At 34.5% G+C, this 21,235-nt stretch overlaps 1 protein-coding gene across 2 annotated transcripts in view; it reads right to left on the bottom strand.

Moving 5' to 3' along the window:
- Nucleotides 1-13,489: 13,489 nt before the first annotated feature.
- LOC150106483 (ubiquitin domain-containing protein 1-like) overlaps nucleotides 13,490-21,235 on the bottom strand; it is a 72,720-nt gene continuing 64,974 nt past the window's right edge. For both annotated transcript variants that reach the window (XM_090392469.1, XM_090392470.1), the window contains one exon: nucleotides 13,490-14,429. In XM_090392469.1, the coding sequence (XP_090248595.1) occupies nucleotides 14,032-14,429 (398 nt within the window). In that variant the 3' untranslated portion in view covers nucleotides 13,490-14,031. The remainder of the gene's footprint in view (nucleotides 14,430-21,235) is intronic.

Below are 21,235 nucleotides of genomic sequence, written 5' to 3' on the forward strand. Positions count from 1 at the left end.
AACTAGGTCTTTTCACACGAATTTTTTCATCTAGACTGGTTAAAACATCGGAATATTTCCCAGTTATTGTTTTACCCTTTTCAATATAATTAATAAATAAAAGGCCTTTAGCTTCCCAAAACACCGACCTTTCCTACTGATGGAACCAACTTTGTCATCTTTGGCACTGAACAACCGGCTTCTGTCCACTCTTTTGACTGCTGTTTGGATTCTAGTGTGTAATGGTGAATCCAAGCACCATTGATAGTAATAAATCGACGCATAAAATCAGTTTTATTCTTGTTAAAACGCTCCAAGCACTGTTGAGATTTTCATGCATGTGCGTTTTTGATTTACTGTGACCAAGCACAGCACACACCTTGCACAAAGCTTTTTTTTTTTTTTTTTTTTGTAATTCTTCATGCAAAATATATCCCATACGTTCTTTTGAAATGCCTAGGGTCTCAGCAATGCAATTTCACGCACTTTGACTCGCCGGGTTATCCAATACCATATCGTGCACTGAGCAATGATTTCTGGTGGTGTTACACTTTTTTGGATGTCCTTCACGTGGATCACCTTCAAGGCTAGTACAGCTGTGTTTAAACTCGGCAGCTCATTTCTCTCAATGTCGAAAACGAAGAAGAGTGCCCATTAACTTTTATGAATTTCTTTTAACATTCTTTTACAAAGAATTTTATAACTGCACAATACTCCCTTTTATCCATTTCGAGGGTTACAGACAACACTTTTGCTTCACAGTTGTAAAAAACAAACTGCTTGATAGAATGAGAATGACTTGCAGTTTCACATGGATGCTTATGACAGATGTACCAACTTAGAAAAAAAAAATTCTTGCTGACAGTAAGTATTGCCATCTATGGTTGAAGGCGAGACCTTTTCAGACCACCCTCGTATTTTGTATTCTCTTGTTGATTTTGTTGAGTTTATGGGACGAAAACCCCAAACCTTTTTCAGATTTCTTTTATTATCCAACTAGAATTATTCAATCTTCATGCATGTAAAGAAAATTTTCTAGTTTCTGCTTAATTTACATGAAGCTCAGAAAACTGAACGTATGCCTCAAATGCAGATTAAGAACATTACCTCCTGTCTACATATTTATGAGTGAGGGAAGGGGGTTTGCATTGAACTGTTGATGCTCATCAAAGGTAGAAATTGGTTCTCATTTCTATGGGAAATGAAACAGCATAAAATTTATTTTATTAACAGTAGGGAAAATCTCTTATACTAGTCCATTAAAAAGAATAGAGTGGAAGAATCAAGTAGACCATGTATGTATGCCTGAAGTTACAAAAGCTAAAAATAGGTTGTGATGCCCTTCACATTTTCATTTCGCCAAGGAGCAATACTCATTACTACTCCTTGCAGAAATGTGTCAGCATACTCAGTGAGTATTGATTTCTTTTATACAAAAGACATATGCTATTTAATAAATGTAAGTTAATGAATATGAAAAGTTTTAATCTCATATACATTTGTATAAAATAAGTGGTCCAACAGCTGCTTAGACTTCAATTACATGATGTTTTTAGCTCACACAAATTTTCCGAAATCAGTGAGCCGTCATCCGTCATCTTTTTCCATCACCAATCGTTGACCTCAGAATGATTTCATGGCACCAGGATGAGAGAGAGTATGGTGGACTGTTGCTATCATATTGTGATTCTATAAATTTACTGATCTAAATTTAAAAGTTTTACGGACGTTTTGAAGATTCATCGTTAAAAAACGATTTTTGTCGAGAAAACACCCAACTTCTCTGTGCTAGTAGCCAATAACTCTGGAACAAGCTGAAAGAAGATCTTGAAAGATTCTTTATTCACCAACTAGAATCGAATCGAAACTATATCTATCTCTATTCTCATGACGTAGACTTCAAAATTCATAAACTAAACTTCAAAAGAATATTGATGACATTCGAAGTTTGTTTAGTGATCAATAAAGTAATGGTCTTCCTCATAATACAAAGCTGCTAACCCTTTTAATGAACTTCAAATTAATGTAAGTTATAAACTCACACCCTGGATGTCTGTTAATATATAAACAGTGATTCTAGAATCTTGAATTCATACCTTCAAACTATTCTTCTGTGGGATTCTGACAACCACATGTGAACTTCAAGCTAGCAGAAACTCAATCCTGACTTATTCTGAAATAACCAGATAAGACTTCTCTTTGAACAATGACATTCAACCTTTCTTTGCATGATAGCATCCTATGCATATGGGAAATTAAATTTTCTCTCTCTCTACTTCCTTTACTTCCAATTATTTCTATACAAATTCATCTAACCATTAAATACCACTCTCATGGGATGATGTTCCTTAACAGCTTCAAAAAAAAAATAATAAATAAAATAAAAAAAAAAAAAAACTTGACTCAGCAAAGAAGAGAATAATTAGATTAAAGACCTACTTTTCAATATCTTTGAACTTTTCATAGTATTCAGTTTCTGAAGTATGTATATCTTAGATATTTCTAAGATACATTACAACTGATATCAGGAATTCTCTTACTCTAAACCTTAAGAGATGCAGCAGCAAATCATCCCCTATTCAGAATTCAACAAACAACTCACAAAATAAGTTTTTCCACTTCATTCATTTTTCTGATGTCCTTTGAACCTACACTCCCTTCAAGCATTTCATAGGAATTACAATCCAGAATCAAGTTTCTTCTTTCTCAAACTTTTTTTTTTTTTTTTTGCTGATACACAGTACTATTGCAGTATAATTAAGACTCTTTTGTAAGATCACTCTTAAAAAAAAACAAGTCAAAGTGCTCAGGAACAAACCAGACTCTGAAGGTAGTTACTAAAAGCATATTTGCAGAAAGTTAAGATGTTTGGAATATAAACTGATTAAAATAATATGAGACAGTGTTATTTTGTCTGTTTATTACACATCCAGCCTGTATGCAAGATGTTTTTAAACTGAAGCAAGATAGTTTCACCAATAGGTGAAATTATCTCGCCTTCAGTTTAAAAGCTCTTATAAAAGGTTATTCACATCTTAGACAGCATTTGAACTCAGTTCCTTCCAAAGAACATCAGTACCACTGCACTGGTAAAGTTACCCCTGATGGTTACTGATACATCTCCACAATCATATCTTCAAAATAGTCCCAAATTCAATATAACAATATTCTAACTAATTTTGAACAGTTTACAGAGATCAAACCAACTTTATGTTATATTCACTTTGGATACCTGAATTGACATTAGAACATCTAAATGCTAACATTCACCATTTAAGTAGCACATTTAAGGTACGATTATACATGAACAGTGAGCAATGTTTATGACTGTTGGTCACATAAATGTAGGTCTCATGTCACACAGTTTTATGTCCGTAATTTGTAATGAGTTCTTCTCAGAGCATTCAAAGAATGCAGAGAACTGACCAAGGCTTCTTGCATTATCTAGCTGCTCTTCTTGCTGCTTTCAGTATCTAGCTAAATACTTAAGTATTTACTTAGATACTGAATGAAAGAGAATGGGGTGGCAATTTGAGATTTAGCCAACCAAATTGTATTCATACTATCTTAGATGTTAAATGATGATACAATATGATCATTTCAAGCTGGCTGCGGATATCGCCCAGTTAAACTAAGCTCCTGCTGTTTTCATCAGGAAACCAGGGCAAACAGTACAAAATCAGCTACTAGAACAAGTCCCAGAACACATCTCAACTAAACATCAGCAGAGTTCGCAGAAGAATTCGATAAGTACCAGATCGACATAATAGGCATGACTGAAACAAAGACAAAAATGGGCAAGATCTTTCTAAACAAATACAAAATGTTATATTCAGGCAAAAACAAACAGAAAAATAGAGTAGCCATAGTATCATCATCATCAAATTCCTGATATATATCCTCAAGGGGTGTATTGGATATGATAGTACTACATGAAAACTTACATCATTACTAACCTCCTATCTAGAATTTTCCTCCAAATCAATTTGTTACCTGACAAGAGTCCAACATTATCAGATCTTATATTTCTGACTTCTAAGGCACTTTTTACTTTATCAATCCACCTATATCTTGGTCTTCCTCTGGGTCGTTTTCCTGCCAACCTGACAGAGAACACTTGTTTTGCTAATCTTTTCTCGCCCATTCTATTTAAGTGACCATACCACTTGAGATTAGCTCTGCTAACGCATTCCTGGATGCTGACAATGTCAAGTTCTTTCCTAATATCCTTGTTTTTAATATGATATTGCCATTGATGCCATTTGTTCATGCCCCTAATCTTTCTCAGGACTCTCATAAGCTCCATAAGTTAAAATTAGCTTGAATACTGTCTTGTATATCGCTAATTTAGTGTTTTAGCTAATTTCACTCTTATTCCATATAAATTTATTCACTTGACTTCCTACCATACCAGCTTTGTTGATTCTGTTGTCTATTTCCATATTTAATTTACCACCTTCACTAAAAATTATGCCTAAATAGCTGAAATGTTTTATTCGTTCTATTGGTTCTCCATTCACAATGCAGTTGATATTTTCAGTGTTTCTGCCTATTTTCATTGTCTTTGTCTTTTTAATGCTGAACTTCATACCATATCTATTACAGCAGCAATTGAATTTAGTCAGAGAATCTTGCAGACTTGTAGCAGATTTATTTAGAAGTATAACATCATCTGCATAAAGCAAAGAGCTGAGATTAACATCTCCAATTTTGATATTATGTTTAATACCACTTTCCTTCATAATGTGATCCATATAGATAATGAATAACAGAGGGGATAATGTGCATCCTTGTCTCACACCAGATTTGACATTAAACCATCTTCCTGTACTTCCTTCAATTCTAACCGCTGACTTACAATTCAAATAAGGGTTTCGAATAACTTCTGTCTTGGCACCTTGTCATGTGCCTTTTCCAGATCTAGAAAACTTAAATACAGATCTATTATATTTCCATGATTTCTCAACTATCTGTCGTAAAGTGAAAATCTGATCCTGACAGTCTCTATTTGGCGTGAATTCAGCTTGTTCATAACCAAGCTTCTCTTCCACAATCCTTCTCAGCAGTTTCTCAAGTATACTTGCATATATCTTACCAGGAACACTCATAAGAGAAATAGCTTTGTAATTCTCACATTCAGTTTTATTTCCCTTTTTATATATGAATAATATGAGAGCTCTACTCCAATCATCTGAAATTGGTCCCTCTGTCCAGGCCTTCTGAACTATTCAGTGCAGCCACTGTAAAACTTTTATACCTCCATACTTCAGCATTTCTGGTCGAATATCATCTACTCCTGCTGCCTTTCCACATTTCAAGCTTTTGATGGCTTTTCTCTACTTCAGGTATGGATATGTATTCCTGACTGCATGCCTGGTCAGTGTTGTTTACTACTGTGCTGTCATGACTGCTTGTAGCAATTTTTCGAAGTAGCTATAGTATTCAACACTAAATATGAGGATAATCTTCTTGAATGACAGGCAATATCAAGTACTAAGGCAAGTGATGTTAAAATTATTAGCCTCTACATACAAGTTGCCCTGTTGTCAAGTTACTTCATGTGCAAACTTTGTTTGCTTACACTTGGATAAAGGATTAAATCAAGAATATAATTTATATTCTTGATTTAATTAAAGATTTAATTAAAGATAAATTAAAGATTTATATAAATCTTTAATTTATATCAAGTAGAGTGATGTGGACAATTATCAGAATGGGGAAATGGAGTGAAACTTATTTGTGCCTATGGTCCCACAGAAGGTTCTATTAAGGATGAACAGGAAAAGTTGGTCCTTGCCAGATATCTAATCAGCACAGTAGGAAATGATTGAACAGACAAAGAAATGTTTTGGGAAAATTTGGAGAAAAGAACAAAACTAATAATAATGGTAAGGGTCTGCAGATTTCTGTTCAGGACATAATTATATGTTTCAACATGTAATTATGTCCTGTTTCAACCTAACACCATGTTTCAACATAAAAATGTGCCAAAATTCACATGGAGAGAAGATTCAAGAAATAAGAAGTCTTACTATGTTATAGATGATAGCAATGTTTTCCAACTGGTTCAAGACACATTTGAAATGGAAAGTGATCACTATTTAGTTTTGAGAAGGATAAAATTGAATTCATATTGAAAAAAAAAATGAAATTTTTAAAACTATTTAGAGAAAAAATGAAAATTTGAAAACAAGAAACAAAACTTATACAGTCAGTTGCAAATCCTGAAGAAGACACTGATTCAGAGGCTAAGGCTGTCTGTAAGGAGAGAAAATATGGTGGACTCAGGAAGTTAAAGAGGAAGTCAAGGAAAGAAGAAAGCATATCCAAGTTCCTGGCACAAATCAGCTTGTGCTCTTAGAGAATACAGAGAAAAATGTATGGAAGCAAAGCACTGTGTAAAACTAGCTAAAAAAGTCTTGGGAAAACTTTGGTAAGAACAAAGAAAATAAATATTAGGAAGGTGGCTAAATGTTCTGGAGACTACTGAAAAAGAAATCAGAGATAATAAAGGTGACATGAAAACTGGAGATAAAGATATGTAATTACTATGAAAGACTCCTAAATGAAACAAGCAGTGACAGTATGATGGTAGAAAACACGAGGCAGCTGGAGTAGATGATATTCAATCAGAAATGCTCAAATACAAAGGTATAAAAAAGTTTTATAGTGGCTACATTGCATAATTCAGAAAGCCTGGTACGAGGATCGAATTCTGGATGATTGGAGTAGAGCTCTCATAATATCCATCTATAAAAAGGAAATAAAACAATGTGAGAATTACAGGGATTTTCTTTACTGAGAGTTCCTGGTAAGATTTATGAAAGAATACTTGAAAAACAGCTAAAAAAAAATTGTGAAAGGGAAGCATGGTGAAAAGCAAGCTGGATTCAGGCCAAATAGAGGGATCAGATTCTCACTTTAAGATGATAATGGGACATTATATTGAGTTTTACGTAGTCTGTCTAAGCTGTAAGTCAGCAATTAGAATTGAAAGAAATACAGAAATAAGGAAAATGGTTCGATGTTTAAATCAGGCATGTGAGAATTATGCATATTATCTTGACTGTTATTCAATAACTATATGTGATCACATTATGAAGGAAAGTAGTATTAAATCTGATAACAAAATTGCAATTTTAATCCCAGCTCTTTACTTTAAGCAGATGATTTTATAATTCTGAATAAATCCAGTACAAGTCTTCCAGATTCCCTGAATAACTGTAGTAATAAATTTGGTATGTAAATCAGTAATAAAAAGACAGACAATGAAAACAAGCAGAAAAACATTGAAACAACTGCATCCTGAATGGTGAACCTATAGAACAAGTAAAAAATATTTCAGCTATTTTGGCATGATTTTTAGTGAAGATGGCAAATTAAATATAGAAATAGACAACAGAATTAGTAAAGCTAGTATGGTAGGAAGTCAGCTGAAAAAAATTTATATGGAATAAGAAAGAAATTAGTCAAAACACTAAATTAGTATACAAGACAGTGTTTAAACCAATTTTACCTTATGGTTTAAACCAATTTTACCTTAATTAATTTTACCTGAGAGCTTGGTTAGAATAAAACACTTGGTCAAAGGCAGAAGACCTGTGATATGAGAGTTCTGAGAAAGATTAGCAGAGTGAATAAATGACATCAAATGGCAGCATCACATTAAAAATGAGGATATCAGAAAGAACTTGCCATTATTAAAATTCAGGAAGGTATTAGTAGAGCTAATCTCAGGTGGTATGGTAACTTAAATTAGTTTTGTTGTATCCATTATACCTCAGATTATTCAATTCATTTAACAAAAGGTAATCAGAAGAGCAGATTGTATGAGCTCTCTATGTACTAAACTCTTGATAATACCCATTTTCTGTAAATAATGGTGTGAGGACAAGTGAATGCATCTGCCAGTAAAGGTTGGTTTCTGATAAAGTGAAAATTTAACATGACCAGGTGATTTCGTATATGGTTGTTTTGTTGATAATATATTTGCAGTCTTGTACCACTGAGGTGAGAATTACTACAGTTCCTGGAGAAAAACTCCTTGTACTCCCATATCAAGTTCCCTACTGAACACGAATTCAATAATCATATATATATACCTTTCTAAATACCTTTATAGTTTGAAACCCCAAAGGTCATGTTGAATTTTCAGTTTATCAGGTACCTTGCTCATGTCATCTTTGCTATTTTGGACAGACTTGCCTTGATTAGAATCAAAGAACATCAAGACTATATTACATTTCTGGAATCCAACAATGTCTGGCCTTGCTGTTCTCACACTAGGCACAGAGTTCTTTGGAAACTGATAAAACTTCTTTATTCCAGCAAGTTTAAATTTGAGTCTTTTCCTTGAATCTACAAAATTCTACAAAACCTTCCTCAACTGCTCAGTGTGCATGCCAATCTCTAAGTTTTGGGATCACTATTAATTGTTCGTAATTTTTTTTTATAATTATTTTCAATTTTTTTTATCTACACAACTTTTACAATTGTTTCTTTGAACTCTGATAATGTAATCATATACTTCAACTGTGACCGAAACACGAACTAATATGTGCATGCTTCATGACTCATTATCATTCACATTTTGAATGTAGTTAATGGTCAGACTCCCAGATGATGTCCACATAATGTTGGATGAAATATATTGAAGTTTTTGAATAAAATTCTATATATTTTTTGTTATTACATGTGTAAGCTGTGAAAGTTTTTATATAGATAACACTATGGTTTATTGGCTAAAATAGACAAAAAAGACCAGTTCATAAGAAAGGAAACAGACAAGAATGAAAGAATTAGCACCCAATTATTACTAGGAGGGGAGGGGATGGAAAGTTCTGATAAAACCTAGAACAAAAATGATATTAAGAAGGGGTATATTGTGGAATTATAAAGCTGGTGATTATGACAAGCTGAGAAGTCAGCTTTAAGCAGTACCATGGCATGAAAATTTGGAGGGTGAGAGATGTTGATGGTGCATGGAAGGTTGTCAAGGTGTGTTGAAAGAAAGCAGTATTAGACTGTATACCCAGTCAGGAAGATAAATCAAGTAGGAGTAAGATGGATGAATAGTATTATTAAACAGGAGGTGCAGATAAAAGATTGTGGAGAGAGAATAAAGAAAAAGGTGATAAGTTTACATGTGAGTAGTAGTAGTAGTGCAAGGGACAGGCAAGGAGGATGACTTGCACAGTAAGTAAGGCCAAAGCTAATTATGAGCCCAAAAGAAATCCTAAGGAATTCTTTTGTTATGTGGCAAGTAAAAGGAGAAATGATTATGGAAGGATGACTAAAAAAGTGTTGATGGTAAGGAAGTAACAAAAGCAAATCAAATAGTTGAATTACTAAGTGATCATTTTGCAAAAGTATACATCGTGACTGTGATATTTCAATGCCAGATTGTGTCACTGACTGATGGGAGAACAGACATGGAAGAAATAAAGGTGCTTAGGATATTGCAGAACCTTAATGCAAACACTGCCATTGGGTTAGAAGGCATATTGGCCCATGTGTTATGAGAATGTGCAAAATAATTAATGCCTCCTTTGACAAAGCTGTTTAATTTAAGCCTCAACTCTGGTATGGTTTTCCAACAATGGAAAGAGGGGAAAATAATTCCAAAGAGGTTCTAAGACAGAAGTAGCAAATTATAGGCCAATTAGTATATCAAAAGCGGTAGTTAAGGCTTTGGAGAAGTTGGTAAAAATCAGAATTAGGGAGTGGGTGAAGAGAAATATGATACTTTATAAGTATCATATTTCTCTTCACCTACCCTTCACAGAACCAACATATGGTTCTGTGAAGGGTAGAGCAATAATACTGGAGACTCTGCAAAAGCATTTGATAGGATTCCACATGGAACTCTGTTGCATAAATTGGAGCAAATGGGAATGGATCTGAAGTTGGTGATTTGAGTTAGAAGGCAGCTGATGGAGTCCAAGATAAGGCAGGTGACTAGTGGTGTATGGTCCAGTACTTAGTTCTCTGTTGTTAATTTGTGTGCATTAATGATATTGGAAATAATTTGATGGGAAATATCCACTTGTTTGCTCATAATGCAAAACTGGGAAGAGCCATAGTCAATGAAGGTGATATAGAGATTGCAGGATCAGTTAAATATGCTGGCAGTATGGGCAAGGTAAATAAATGGTGCCGGTTTAACATGGCTGTGTAATGATGCACTTTGAGAGGATGAGGTCATATGCTGTGTACTATATTAATAATTTTCCATCAATGGAAAGAGGGGAAAATAATCCCAAAGAGGTTCCAAGACAGAAGTAGCATGGAACGTCAACTTCTGGCATTGAACTGCAAGAAGTTGACAAGCCAAGGGACATGGGAGGTGATTGTGGACAGAGAATTGAAGTTTAGAGGGCATATTGCAAAGGCAGCCAAAACAGCACATAAATGGTTGTTGAACACATTCACAATCAGGAATAGGATAATTGTTCCATGCCACATCTGGACTATTGTGCACAGATTTCCACCACTTCTTCATCAAGGAGTGGAGAGGATTCAGAGGTTAGTGGGTGACAGACTGCAAAATGCTTCCTGTGAGAATAGATTGCAAGTCTGTGGTCTCCAAAAACTAGCTGACAGACCTAAGAGAGGATATATGATAGAAGCATATAAGTTATTAAAGTGGTTTTATAGGATTAACACTGATGACGTTTTCGTTTTCAATATAGTGCAGGAGGGGAGAGAATACTTACATAAATTTATGGAATTTATGTAAGAGTGAGATTAACAATGGTGTTTGGTCTAGATTTTTTGCATGGAAGATGGTGAATGGGTGGAATGCATTGCCAGATGTGATTGCGAGTGTTTCATCTGTGAACGAGTTTAAGGAGAGGTATGATAGGTATTATGTGAATAATTGCTAGTGTGTCAATATAGGATTGCCTACAATGAGTCTTCTGACCCAATGGAGACATATATTTTGGCAACATCTAGGAAGACTATGTACCTAGGAACATAGGAAGACTATGCATGCTGCTTCCAGTTGATGTCAGTTCCATCAATATATAATAATAATAAAATATGCAGATATGAAACGTACAATGTCAGATGAAACATAAAAAAATGTCAATTAAAATCAATTAAACAAAAATAATCAAGATAAAAAGAAAGACAGAGGAAGTAACAATTGCCATGTAAATAGTTTTAATTATTAAGTTCACTGATTAAATCTAATTTAAAGAATAATGCAACAACTTGACACAGAATCAAAGTAAGTTAGACAATGACTAAATTGAGGGGGGGGGGTAAATTATCAAATGAAACTAAACCTATGAATCAATCAACATTCGAACTACCATTTCATAGAGTTCAGACAGAGCAAACATAGAAATTGAAATTACAACCTGATACTATTGAAATAGTATTAGATATAAAGCATTAAAATGGTTGATATATTTCATCCATGTGTTAACTGTTCTGGCAGAATGGATTGATTAGACCTGTGGTCCTTTACCTCTGTCAGATTTGTGATGAAACTGCTGGATTAAGGAATGTTAATGAGCACTTGGCTTGCCCACTGTGGGTTACTGACTAAAAAAAAAGTTCAGTATTTCAGCATTTTTTTTTACATTTGTCCTGAGATATTTGTTTGTTTTAATCTATTACTAGATGGTAAACCATAATGGACTTGAGATTTTATTTTTCACTGAGCCTTTGGCTCCCTTTGGTCTTCTTGCAGTGGGTTTAAAAAGCTTACCTGCTCAGTATGGTTTTGGGACATTTATATTTTATTATTATTATTAAAAGGGAGGCCACATACAGAACACACTAATTATCATACTTATTCTTGAATTCATTCATACTGCTTGCATACACAACATCCAATGGCAATCTATTCCAATTATGCACCACTCTATGAGAGAAAAATCTAGATCTCATTCCCTTCTTAGCAGCATTCATTCTCAGCTTCCAAGGATGCCCTCTTGTCCTTTCCTCACTCCTCCATAAAATGAAAAATTTCATCAACTGAAATCCTGTATGACCCTTTTAGAAGCGGGATGTCAACTACATAGATGGCAAAGAGCAGAGGTGATAGTAGGGAGCCTACAGGGATACCTGCTGTGATTTTGTATTTAGATGATCTAATTCTCTAAATTGTACATCAATGATCTTTGAGAACATAGGAAGATATGAGATCGTTGACGTACAATTTGGTAAGCATGACCAGTCATAGTGGGAATTTGGCCTGCAGGAGTTTGAAAAGAAGCCCATTGTGCCATATTTTATCATATGCTTTGGCAACATCTAGGAAGACTACCTACCTATGTATGCTGCTTCCAGTTGATGTCAGTTGCATTCAATATGAACAGGTTAATGAGAGGGTTGCAGTAGGGAAGGTCACAAAGGAGTTATTGACTAATTTATATATCTGCAGTTGTGGTTATGGAACTGGAGCAATTAGTTAAGACTAAAATATAGAACTGGATTGAGAGAAATGAAATTCTCTATAATGTCAACATGAATGAATAAAGGGGTGGTCTAGCTTTAGTAATATTTTAATTTTATGACTAAGTAATGAATATGCTGGATCATGAGGACTTATGCACAGACATATTTTTCGATTTCAGAAAGACATTTGGCAGACTGCTGCAAGGAAAGTTAGTGTGCAAGTTGAGGAAAATGAGGATGGATAATAGATTATGAATAAGAAGATTTGAATAGTGTCATTAAGTTATATATATATGAGGTAATATTCCAGAAGATGAAAGTAGCTGGCATGCCAGAGGTTCTCTTCTTGGACCAGTGAAATTTACTGCAATAGCTCAACTGTTTAACTGATTTGTTAATACTATTTCATGTAGACTGATAGGGGTTATTCACTTCTTGCACAAAGTTGGGGAGAGTCATAAGAAATTATGAAATTCCTTCATGAAGATTCAACAGATTTAAATCTGGACAGAAGAGTGAGGCTACCATGCTAATAAGCAAGTGTTCGCATGTTGGAGTGCAGAAGCACACTGTACTGGTGGAAATGTGTACCAGAAAGCTACATGACAGAGTGCAGTTGTTTGAGAAACACAATAGTCTTCCATGGCCAGTTCACTCCACATTTCAACTGAAAAACTATGAAATGTATTCACAACATACAATAAGGGTACAAAGCATGCCACTCTCATCAAAATAACTAAAGGCATTATTACTGCAGGAATGGATTCTAATTATCCCAGATATCTATAAGGGACTACTAATGGAATAATTCATACTATGCTGATCTTGTGCTATTAAGTGGATGTTCTAATAATACCAAGGTAGGGTGTTTAATTTTCTTGCTGGCAAGTATATCTCTACATTAATTGTGATTAGTACTTCTTTTATATTGTCACATTTTGTCCAGTTCAGATTTCCACAATATGCTTAACATTTCGTAAACAACTGCAATAAAACAAATAAATATAAAAACTTTTTTGGAACTAATATCACAGATAAGAAAAAATTTTTGTGTGCTAATGCTCTCTAAAAAAATTATGACACAAGTAAATCTTGTCAGTTTCCACAAAGCAGCTCATAGAGGCATATTTAATCTGACCATTGCCTAGAAAAATACCAATACAACACTAAGCTCTGCTGCAGACACAGCTCATTTAGTAGACATGTTTCAATTTATTATGAAGTTGATACAATAAGTATGGTCCATGGGCTGTATACTTCAAGGTCATTGAAATTACTTATTAAAATAGTTATTTCACAATAGTGTAAAGGATATTAAAAAATTCAATATTTCAAAAACAACGGAGTTAAATTAAAGACTATACATCTGATTAAATAAAAAAAGCAAACCTTCATTTCAAATAAATAAATGCTTCTTTGGAACAAGTGCTTCAATAACAAAATGTACCACATATTCCAATATGGCACACGAGATAAGAGCAAACACATTACTTAAAGGCTAATAAACAGAGGTAGAAATGTTCTCCATAAAATAAATATTTTATGACCTTTTTTTTTTTTTTTTGGTGGAAACAATATAACAGTCCGTTTCTGATCTGATATTTGAAAAACGAAAAAATCCACATTTCCACCAATCTATATTCAGTTATCTATAGATACAGGATCCAATAATGATATAATGACCTGTACCACAAATCCTGTTTGAAGCTTTGCTTCTTCAATTTTCATCTTATCATGCAACAGTCGACCACCAAAAAACCATCTCTGCCGGGAAGGATCAATACCTTCTACAGCCTGTAGACGTCGCTTTGCATTGAGCACTGTTTCCCCAGTCCGTACAGCCATCTTCATATCTCTACCAATAGTAGACAGTCTAAATTTAATAACTATTTCTTCCCCTTTACCATTCCAAGGTTCACTTTCTGGAGCAGGAGATTCAGCTTCGCTACCTTCTTCCACAAGATTTATTGGGGCACTTAGGCAGTATATGGGCAATTGATATCGATTACCTAACTCATCATAGCAATCCATTAAGGTTCCTGAAATGAAAAAGTGTATGTGTGTATATATATATATATATATATAAGTAATAATCTGCTAATTAGATCAGTGATTATCATTCCTCAAAACCAAACTCTGATAGCAAAAATAGTTTTATTAAAAAAACCCATTTAGACTTACATGAAATCCAGACACACACATTGTCTGGTGTATTATAAACTAAAAATTTCATTTCTGTCAAATGTTAAGACTATCAATAACCAGTTTACAGATTTAGCATGAGCTGAAAAATGTAGACTAGATATTGCAAGTTACTCACAATATCTAGTGGTATTCAATATAACAGTAACGTTAAGCATATCACAGGAACAAAATACATTTATTAAGCTGCTGCTATTTTGTTGGATTTCAAAAAAAGCATATTCACAGACACTAACATCAAGTAATGGGGGAAACAATCCAAAATTGTAATAGACAAAAGAATTAGCATATCCTATCTTGTGTTCTCTAATGGTGGATAAAAGAAGTTTACAACTGTAAGTTGGAGCATCTCCCAATACAACCATAACCTGTTGAGATTTGGTGTGCTTCACATTGCTGCTAGACTAAAAATAGTTGTCACGAGTTAGAGAACTAATAACGATAACAACTATACAGCACTGTAATCTCTTCCTTGTGTGATGGCTGTCCCAAGTGTGGTGTTATGAAAAGAAAGGAACTTGTCTTCATCTAGGATTTTGACTAATCCTAATCAGGGATCAGTAAGAATCAAAGCATGATTCTTAATTATAAGGCAAAAAACAGGTACATGGTTCTGAATGATTCACAATTGTCTTGAGAAGTTTTTCATATAGTTCCCATGAAAAAAAATATGCTGAGAACAACAGCATATTAACTTCAGAAAGATTAACCTAATTTTCTTATCTTATAACTAATGTTACCCACACCCAATTTTTATAAAGTATTCAAATTTGTGGCATTAGTTGGTTTTGAAAAAAAAAAAAAACTGTTAAATAAGATGCTTACAATTTTCAATGTTGCTTTTAATCATCATCAAATTCTTGCCATGTACCCTCAAGGGATGTACAGTATATGATAGCTACATGAAAAATTTGCATCATTACTAACTCCCTATTTACAAGACTCCAACATTATCCGATCTTAATTGGTGCTTAAAAGTCAAAGCTGTAAAACTGAGAGGAGACCTCCACATAGCCTTTAAAGGGATGGGGAGAACCGACTAGGGCTTTGACCTAATGTCCAATCCTAACCTACTCGTGGTGCACCCTGTTAGGTATCTACCTGGATATTGAAAGAACAAGGATGGGCTGGCAATTTGGAATTTAGCCGACCAAATTGTATTCTTATTGGCTTAAACCAAAATATAAAATGATAATACAACATGACAGAATTGTTGCTTTTTTTCTTTGTTTATGTAATGGTAATAGAACATAAAATAAGTTAAAAATAAATTATATCTAAGCCTCTGATTTTCTACAAGATTGGTAAGTTAGTAAATTTTCTGCACCTATTATTATTATTAAGAGAGACCTCAGGGAGTCAGGGACTCATCAATGGAGGCCACATACTACACGCACCTGCTATCATACATATTCTTGAATTCATTCACACTGCTTGCACTCACATCCAATGGCAATCCATTCCAATCACGCACCATCCCATGAGAGAAAAATCTACCCTCCAGAATGTTACTAATTGAGATGGAAGCTGAGATTTTGAGATAAAACACAAGCCTGACAGAACGAAAACTACTCACTGATTCTGCTGAGTTTCATGTTTCCTTTTCAAATCTAAAGAATTTAGCTGTTTATTGTAAGATTACTATACTTAATACATGAACATGCCTTAATGATATATTCAAATATTCTTAAGTTCAGATTCATTTTCTGCATCATATAATTTAACTTGGACATGTTCATGCATCAGTTTGATGGAATTGTGTGCTTATTTCCAATTTTTTCTAAAGAATGAAAATATCATTTCTCATAGAAACAGTGGATGGGTGGAGGAAAAGAGAAATGACCCTGTATCTATCCATAGTACCAATACATTACAGATTTAACATTTTGCATAGAGATTTGACTGAATTCGGTCTTGGGATTTAACTGAGAGGAATTACAGTTTTCATTCTGGAGGTTATCAATTCTCTCTCTCCTCCTCTGTTTATTTTCTGTTTCCCCATTACAAAAGTAAAGGGAAAAGTAACAATTGGCAGTGAACCCATTTACTCCAAATCATCAGGATTATGAATGGGTCAGATTTTTTTTTCACCTATGTAAAACACAATTCAGTCTGTATGATTTAGAAGAAGCAGAACACACATGTAAGGAACCTAAAGATTTGTGTTCCCTATTTTATAGCCAAAATATATTTTATATATTTATTTTGTATGAACAGTGATAAATTTCTTTTGTGACTCAAGATTATACCAACACAATTTGGTTGGATTATGAACAATGCACCTAATAATATCAAGTAGGTGTTATCTGACCAACTGTTTTGTGAGATAAAAACACAAGTTTAAGAGGAAACACCATGGCACATCTGACTAGTATCTGCACCAGAAATGTTAAGTGCAGTACAGCAGCCATATGCAGCTCAGAAGAGACATGTATTCGACTCACTTAGGCCACTAAATATCTTGACAGGGTTATTTTCTTTTGGAATCCAGAACCATATTATTCATTTAATTAAGCAAATTAAATTAATTTCATTTTGAGAATTTGTAAATCTTTCATCAGAACCACTGAGAGAAGATGCCTGCATTCATGATTTAAAGATGCAATGATTCCTAAAGTATCAATATAACAAACTTATCCTACCCCATCCTCCAAGATGATGCAGCAATGAAACAAACAGTTCAAACTACAAACTGGATTATGTATATCAGTTGAAGGATGACTGGTTCTGCTGCCTTCAACAAAATACTGATGACTAAATAAGCTTTTAATCTCTATATACAGAATATGTTAATGATTTATAAGTATTTATAACTTAAGATTTATAACTACACATTTTATAAAGGGATTTCTTAAGGATGAAAGAAATGTGAGAGAAACCCCCCCCCCCACACACACAGCCTATAAGGAACATAAGAACAATTCTGATATGTCTAATCGTAACTTTCTCGCAGCATACTGTGTTATTAGGTATCTACATGGGTGAACAAACAAGCGTGAACAAGAAGGAACAATGAATAACTGGCAAGAATGGGCTGGTAATTGTCAGCCATTGCTGCCAGTTGAAATGACAAAACTTTATTTTGTATTGGCTGAGAACAAAACGATTAAAACAGGCAAGATTAATTTAAATAATAAATATTCTATTTCTTCTCAAGGATTACACATATGCATATTCCAGATTCAATGTTATTTCCATGTGGCAAGTGATTCTCTTCTCTTTTTTTTCTGCCTTAGGTTTATATTTATCTGCTTTATGTGGTCGCTGTTATCTTTCCATTCATCTGCACATGTGCTCTTTTCATTTATCTCCGTACTTATTGATTTTTTCCATTTAAATTAAAAATCACTTTTAATATGATCCAATTTTGTACATCATTTATTCTTATAAACTCATTCCTACTGCTTGTATTTTATTTTTATCTTTTTACCGTCTATTACTGAACCACAGTAGAGTTGTTGTTGTTATGTTCCATCGAGTCGTTTTCGACTGCTGGTGATCCCACGAACATACACTCTCCATTCAGATCTGTCCCTGACCATGTCTTTCAGAATTACCAGGCACACTCCCTCCTGCTTCCATCAACTTTAGCAAGCATCATCATCTTCTCCAGACTGTCATTTGCTCGCATAATATGTCCGAAGTATGACAATTTTTTCTTGATGATCATAGCTTTGAGGGAACAATCTGGCTTTATTCTGTCTATCACTGATTTATTGGTTTGCTTTGCAGTCCATGGTATTCTTAGTAAGCATCTCCAAACCCATAATTCAAATGCATCTATCTTCCTTCTTTCACTCTTTCTCAGGGCCCAACTTTCACATCCATACAGTACCACAGGGAATACCATTGCTTTCGATTCTGATTTTTGTTGAGAGGCTAATATCTTTATCTTTAAAGATCTTGCTTAAATTTGTCATTGCTTTCTTTCCGAGTAATAATCTTCTTCTAACTTCTTCAGTACAATAACCATCTTTATCAATTCGGGATCCTAGGAGCACAAAATTGTTAACCACTTCCATTTTCTCCCAATCTACTTCAAAATCATTAAGTTCACATTAAGACCATATTTAGCACTTTCTTCTTTAACCTTCATAATAAGTTCCTCCAAATCTTCTCTGCATTCTGCTAGCAAGGTGGTATCATCTGCATACCTCAAATTATTAATATTTTCCCCACCAATTTTAATTCCAACTGAAGATTCCTCCAGCCCTGCCATTCTTAAAATGTATTTGCTGTACAAGTTAAACAGGTACAGAGATAAAATACATCCTTGTCGCACCCCTTTACCTATTGTGAAATACTCAGTTTCTCCAAGATCTGTTTGGACAGTAGATTCTTGTTCATAATAAAGATTCCTCAGAAGGATAATGAAATGTTCTGGAATTCCCATTGGTCTTACATTTCACAGTTTCACATGGCTACAGTCAAAAGCCTTGCTATAGTCAAGGAAACAAAAGGTAGACATTCTTTTGATATTCCTGTGCTCTTTCTATTATCCATCTCATATTGGCGATATGATCTCTTGTTCCTCTGCCTTTTCGAAATCCTGCCTGTTCATCTGGCATTTCTCTCTTCATGAATGGTTCCAATCTTTTCTAAATGATCTTAAGTAAGACTTTACTTGCATGAGAAATCAGTGCTATAGTTCTGTAATTTTTGCACTCTCTTGCATCGCCTTTCTTCAATAAAGGTATATAAACTGATTTTTTGCATTCCCTAGGCCATGTAGTTGTGATCCAAATTCGCTGACATAGAGCTGTTAAAATTTTAACTGCCTCTTTTCCCAGGACTTTGAGCAGCTCCTCTTGGTGCCTTCTTACTGGATAGCTGTTGCAGTGTCCACCTCACTTCACTCTCCAGTGATACTGGCTGCTGTGTATAATCCTGCTCTTCAAATTTCTCGGTAATTTTGGAGTCCTTTCTGTAAAGGGCTTCTGTATACTCTTTCCATCTTTCTTTGATGACTGCAGCTTCTGAAGATATCCTTTGTGTTTACTTTTCAATACTGTCACCTTGGCACTAAACTTCCTTGTTAGTTCTCTGATCTTTTTGAAAAGATCTCTTGTTTTTCCTTTCTTGATTTGGTCTTTTATTTGTTGGCATTCCTGGTTAAAGTATTTTTTCTTGTCTCTTCTGGCTTGTCGTTGAAACTCTGCATTCAAATGCCGTACTTCCTGCAAATTTCCTGTGGCCTTCATTTTCCTCCTTTCCTGAGCAGTTTTGATGGCATCTTCTGACAGCCATTTGGACTTCTTACAAACTGTTGGAATATTCTTCTTTGCTTCTGTTTTAATTATATCTTTAATCTCTTACCATAGTTCATCTGGTTCTCTTTCACACAAATTGAGTGTGTTGAATCTGTTCTGTATGCTAATATTGTATTCAGCTGGTATGTTTCCAAGATCATATCTGATTGACATTTGTGTTGTTTTCAGTTTCCATAATTTCACATGTATCGTAGCCACTAATAACTCATGGACTGTTTCACAGTCTGCACCTGGAAAAGTCTTGACAGACTGAATTGCACTTCTCCATCTTCTTTGTCTAAGTATATAGTCAATTTGATTTCTGTATTGTCCATCAGGTGATATCCATGTGTACAATCTTCTTTTGTGCTGTTTAAAGCAGGTGTTAGCAACAAACAAAGAATTCTCTGCACAAAACTCAACTAGTCTCTTCCCTGCAGTGTTACGAATACCTAAACCAAAACGACCTGTTATTCCTTGTTTCTCAGTCTCTCCCAATTTTGCATTCCAATCTCCGATAAGTAGCCATAAATCTTGCTTTGGTGTTGCATTTATCACTTCTTGTAACTTGCCATAAAATTCTTCAATGGAAAAAAATGAGATAAATGATTCTGTCACTCAATGGATTATAATCTAATGCATACCTAGCCATCCTTTTCCTGAGTAAGATAGATACTCCATTTTTAAGACTTCACAGTAGAGTAGTAGCCATTATTTTATAAAATTTAGCTTATTTAACACGTTCGCTGCCAACTACGAGTATACTCGTAGTGGGTAAACCTGCTTCACAAGCCAGCTATGAGTATACTCGTATGACGCTTACCGCCGGGAACGAGATTATTGCAGTGACCTTGAAGAAGTGAAAATGCTTGGCTTGTGGGGCTAGCATCAAAACTGTGTATTCTCATAGACCGTATATGCTCTGTACAAGCCAACTACGAGTATACTTGTAGGACGCTTACCTCCGGTAACGAGATTATCGTACTGACCTTGAAGAAGTGAAATTGCTCGGCGTAGGGGAACAGACCATGCCGAAGTAGCGTGGCAGCGAACATGTTAAATAAAAATGATAAGAAAGTTTAATAAGCAGGATGATTTTTTCAGATAACATACATCAGCAGCTTTATATTAGTATTTAACACTAAAAGACTGATTTCTTGATAAGCAGGCATTCTCACATAGTGACGCAGGCAAATCTCAAAGAAAATTGGGCAATGTGACTGATTATGCTTACATCAAACATTTGTATAGAGGAAGTGGAGAAATTCTTATATATACAGGGTGTCTCAAAAAAATGTATGCACACTTCCACAGCTGATAACTCACTTAATTTTCGTTATTTTGCAGGTTTAATGGATTTGAAATAATGTGAAACCAGACTAAGCTTTGAGGAA

The sequence above is a fragment of the Typopeltis vanoorti genome, chromosome 5, assembly GCF_054136105.1.
Source record: "Typopeltis vanoorti isolate ZY-2024b chromosome 5, IOZ_Tvanoo_1.0, whole genome shotgun sequence".
NCBI classification, from domain to species: Eukaryota; Metazoa; Arthropoda; class Arachnida; order Uropygi; family Thelyphonidae; genus Typopeltis; species Typopeltis vanoorti.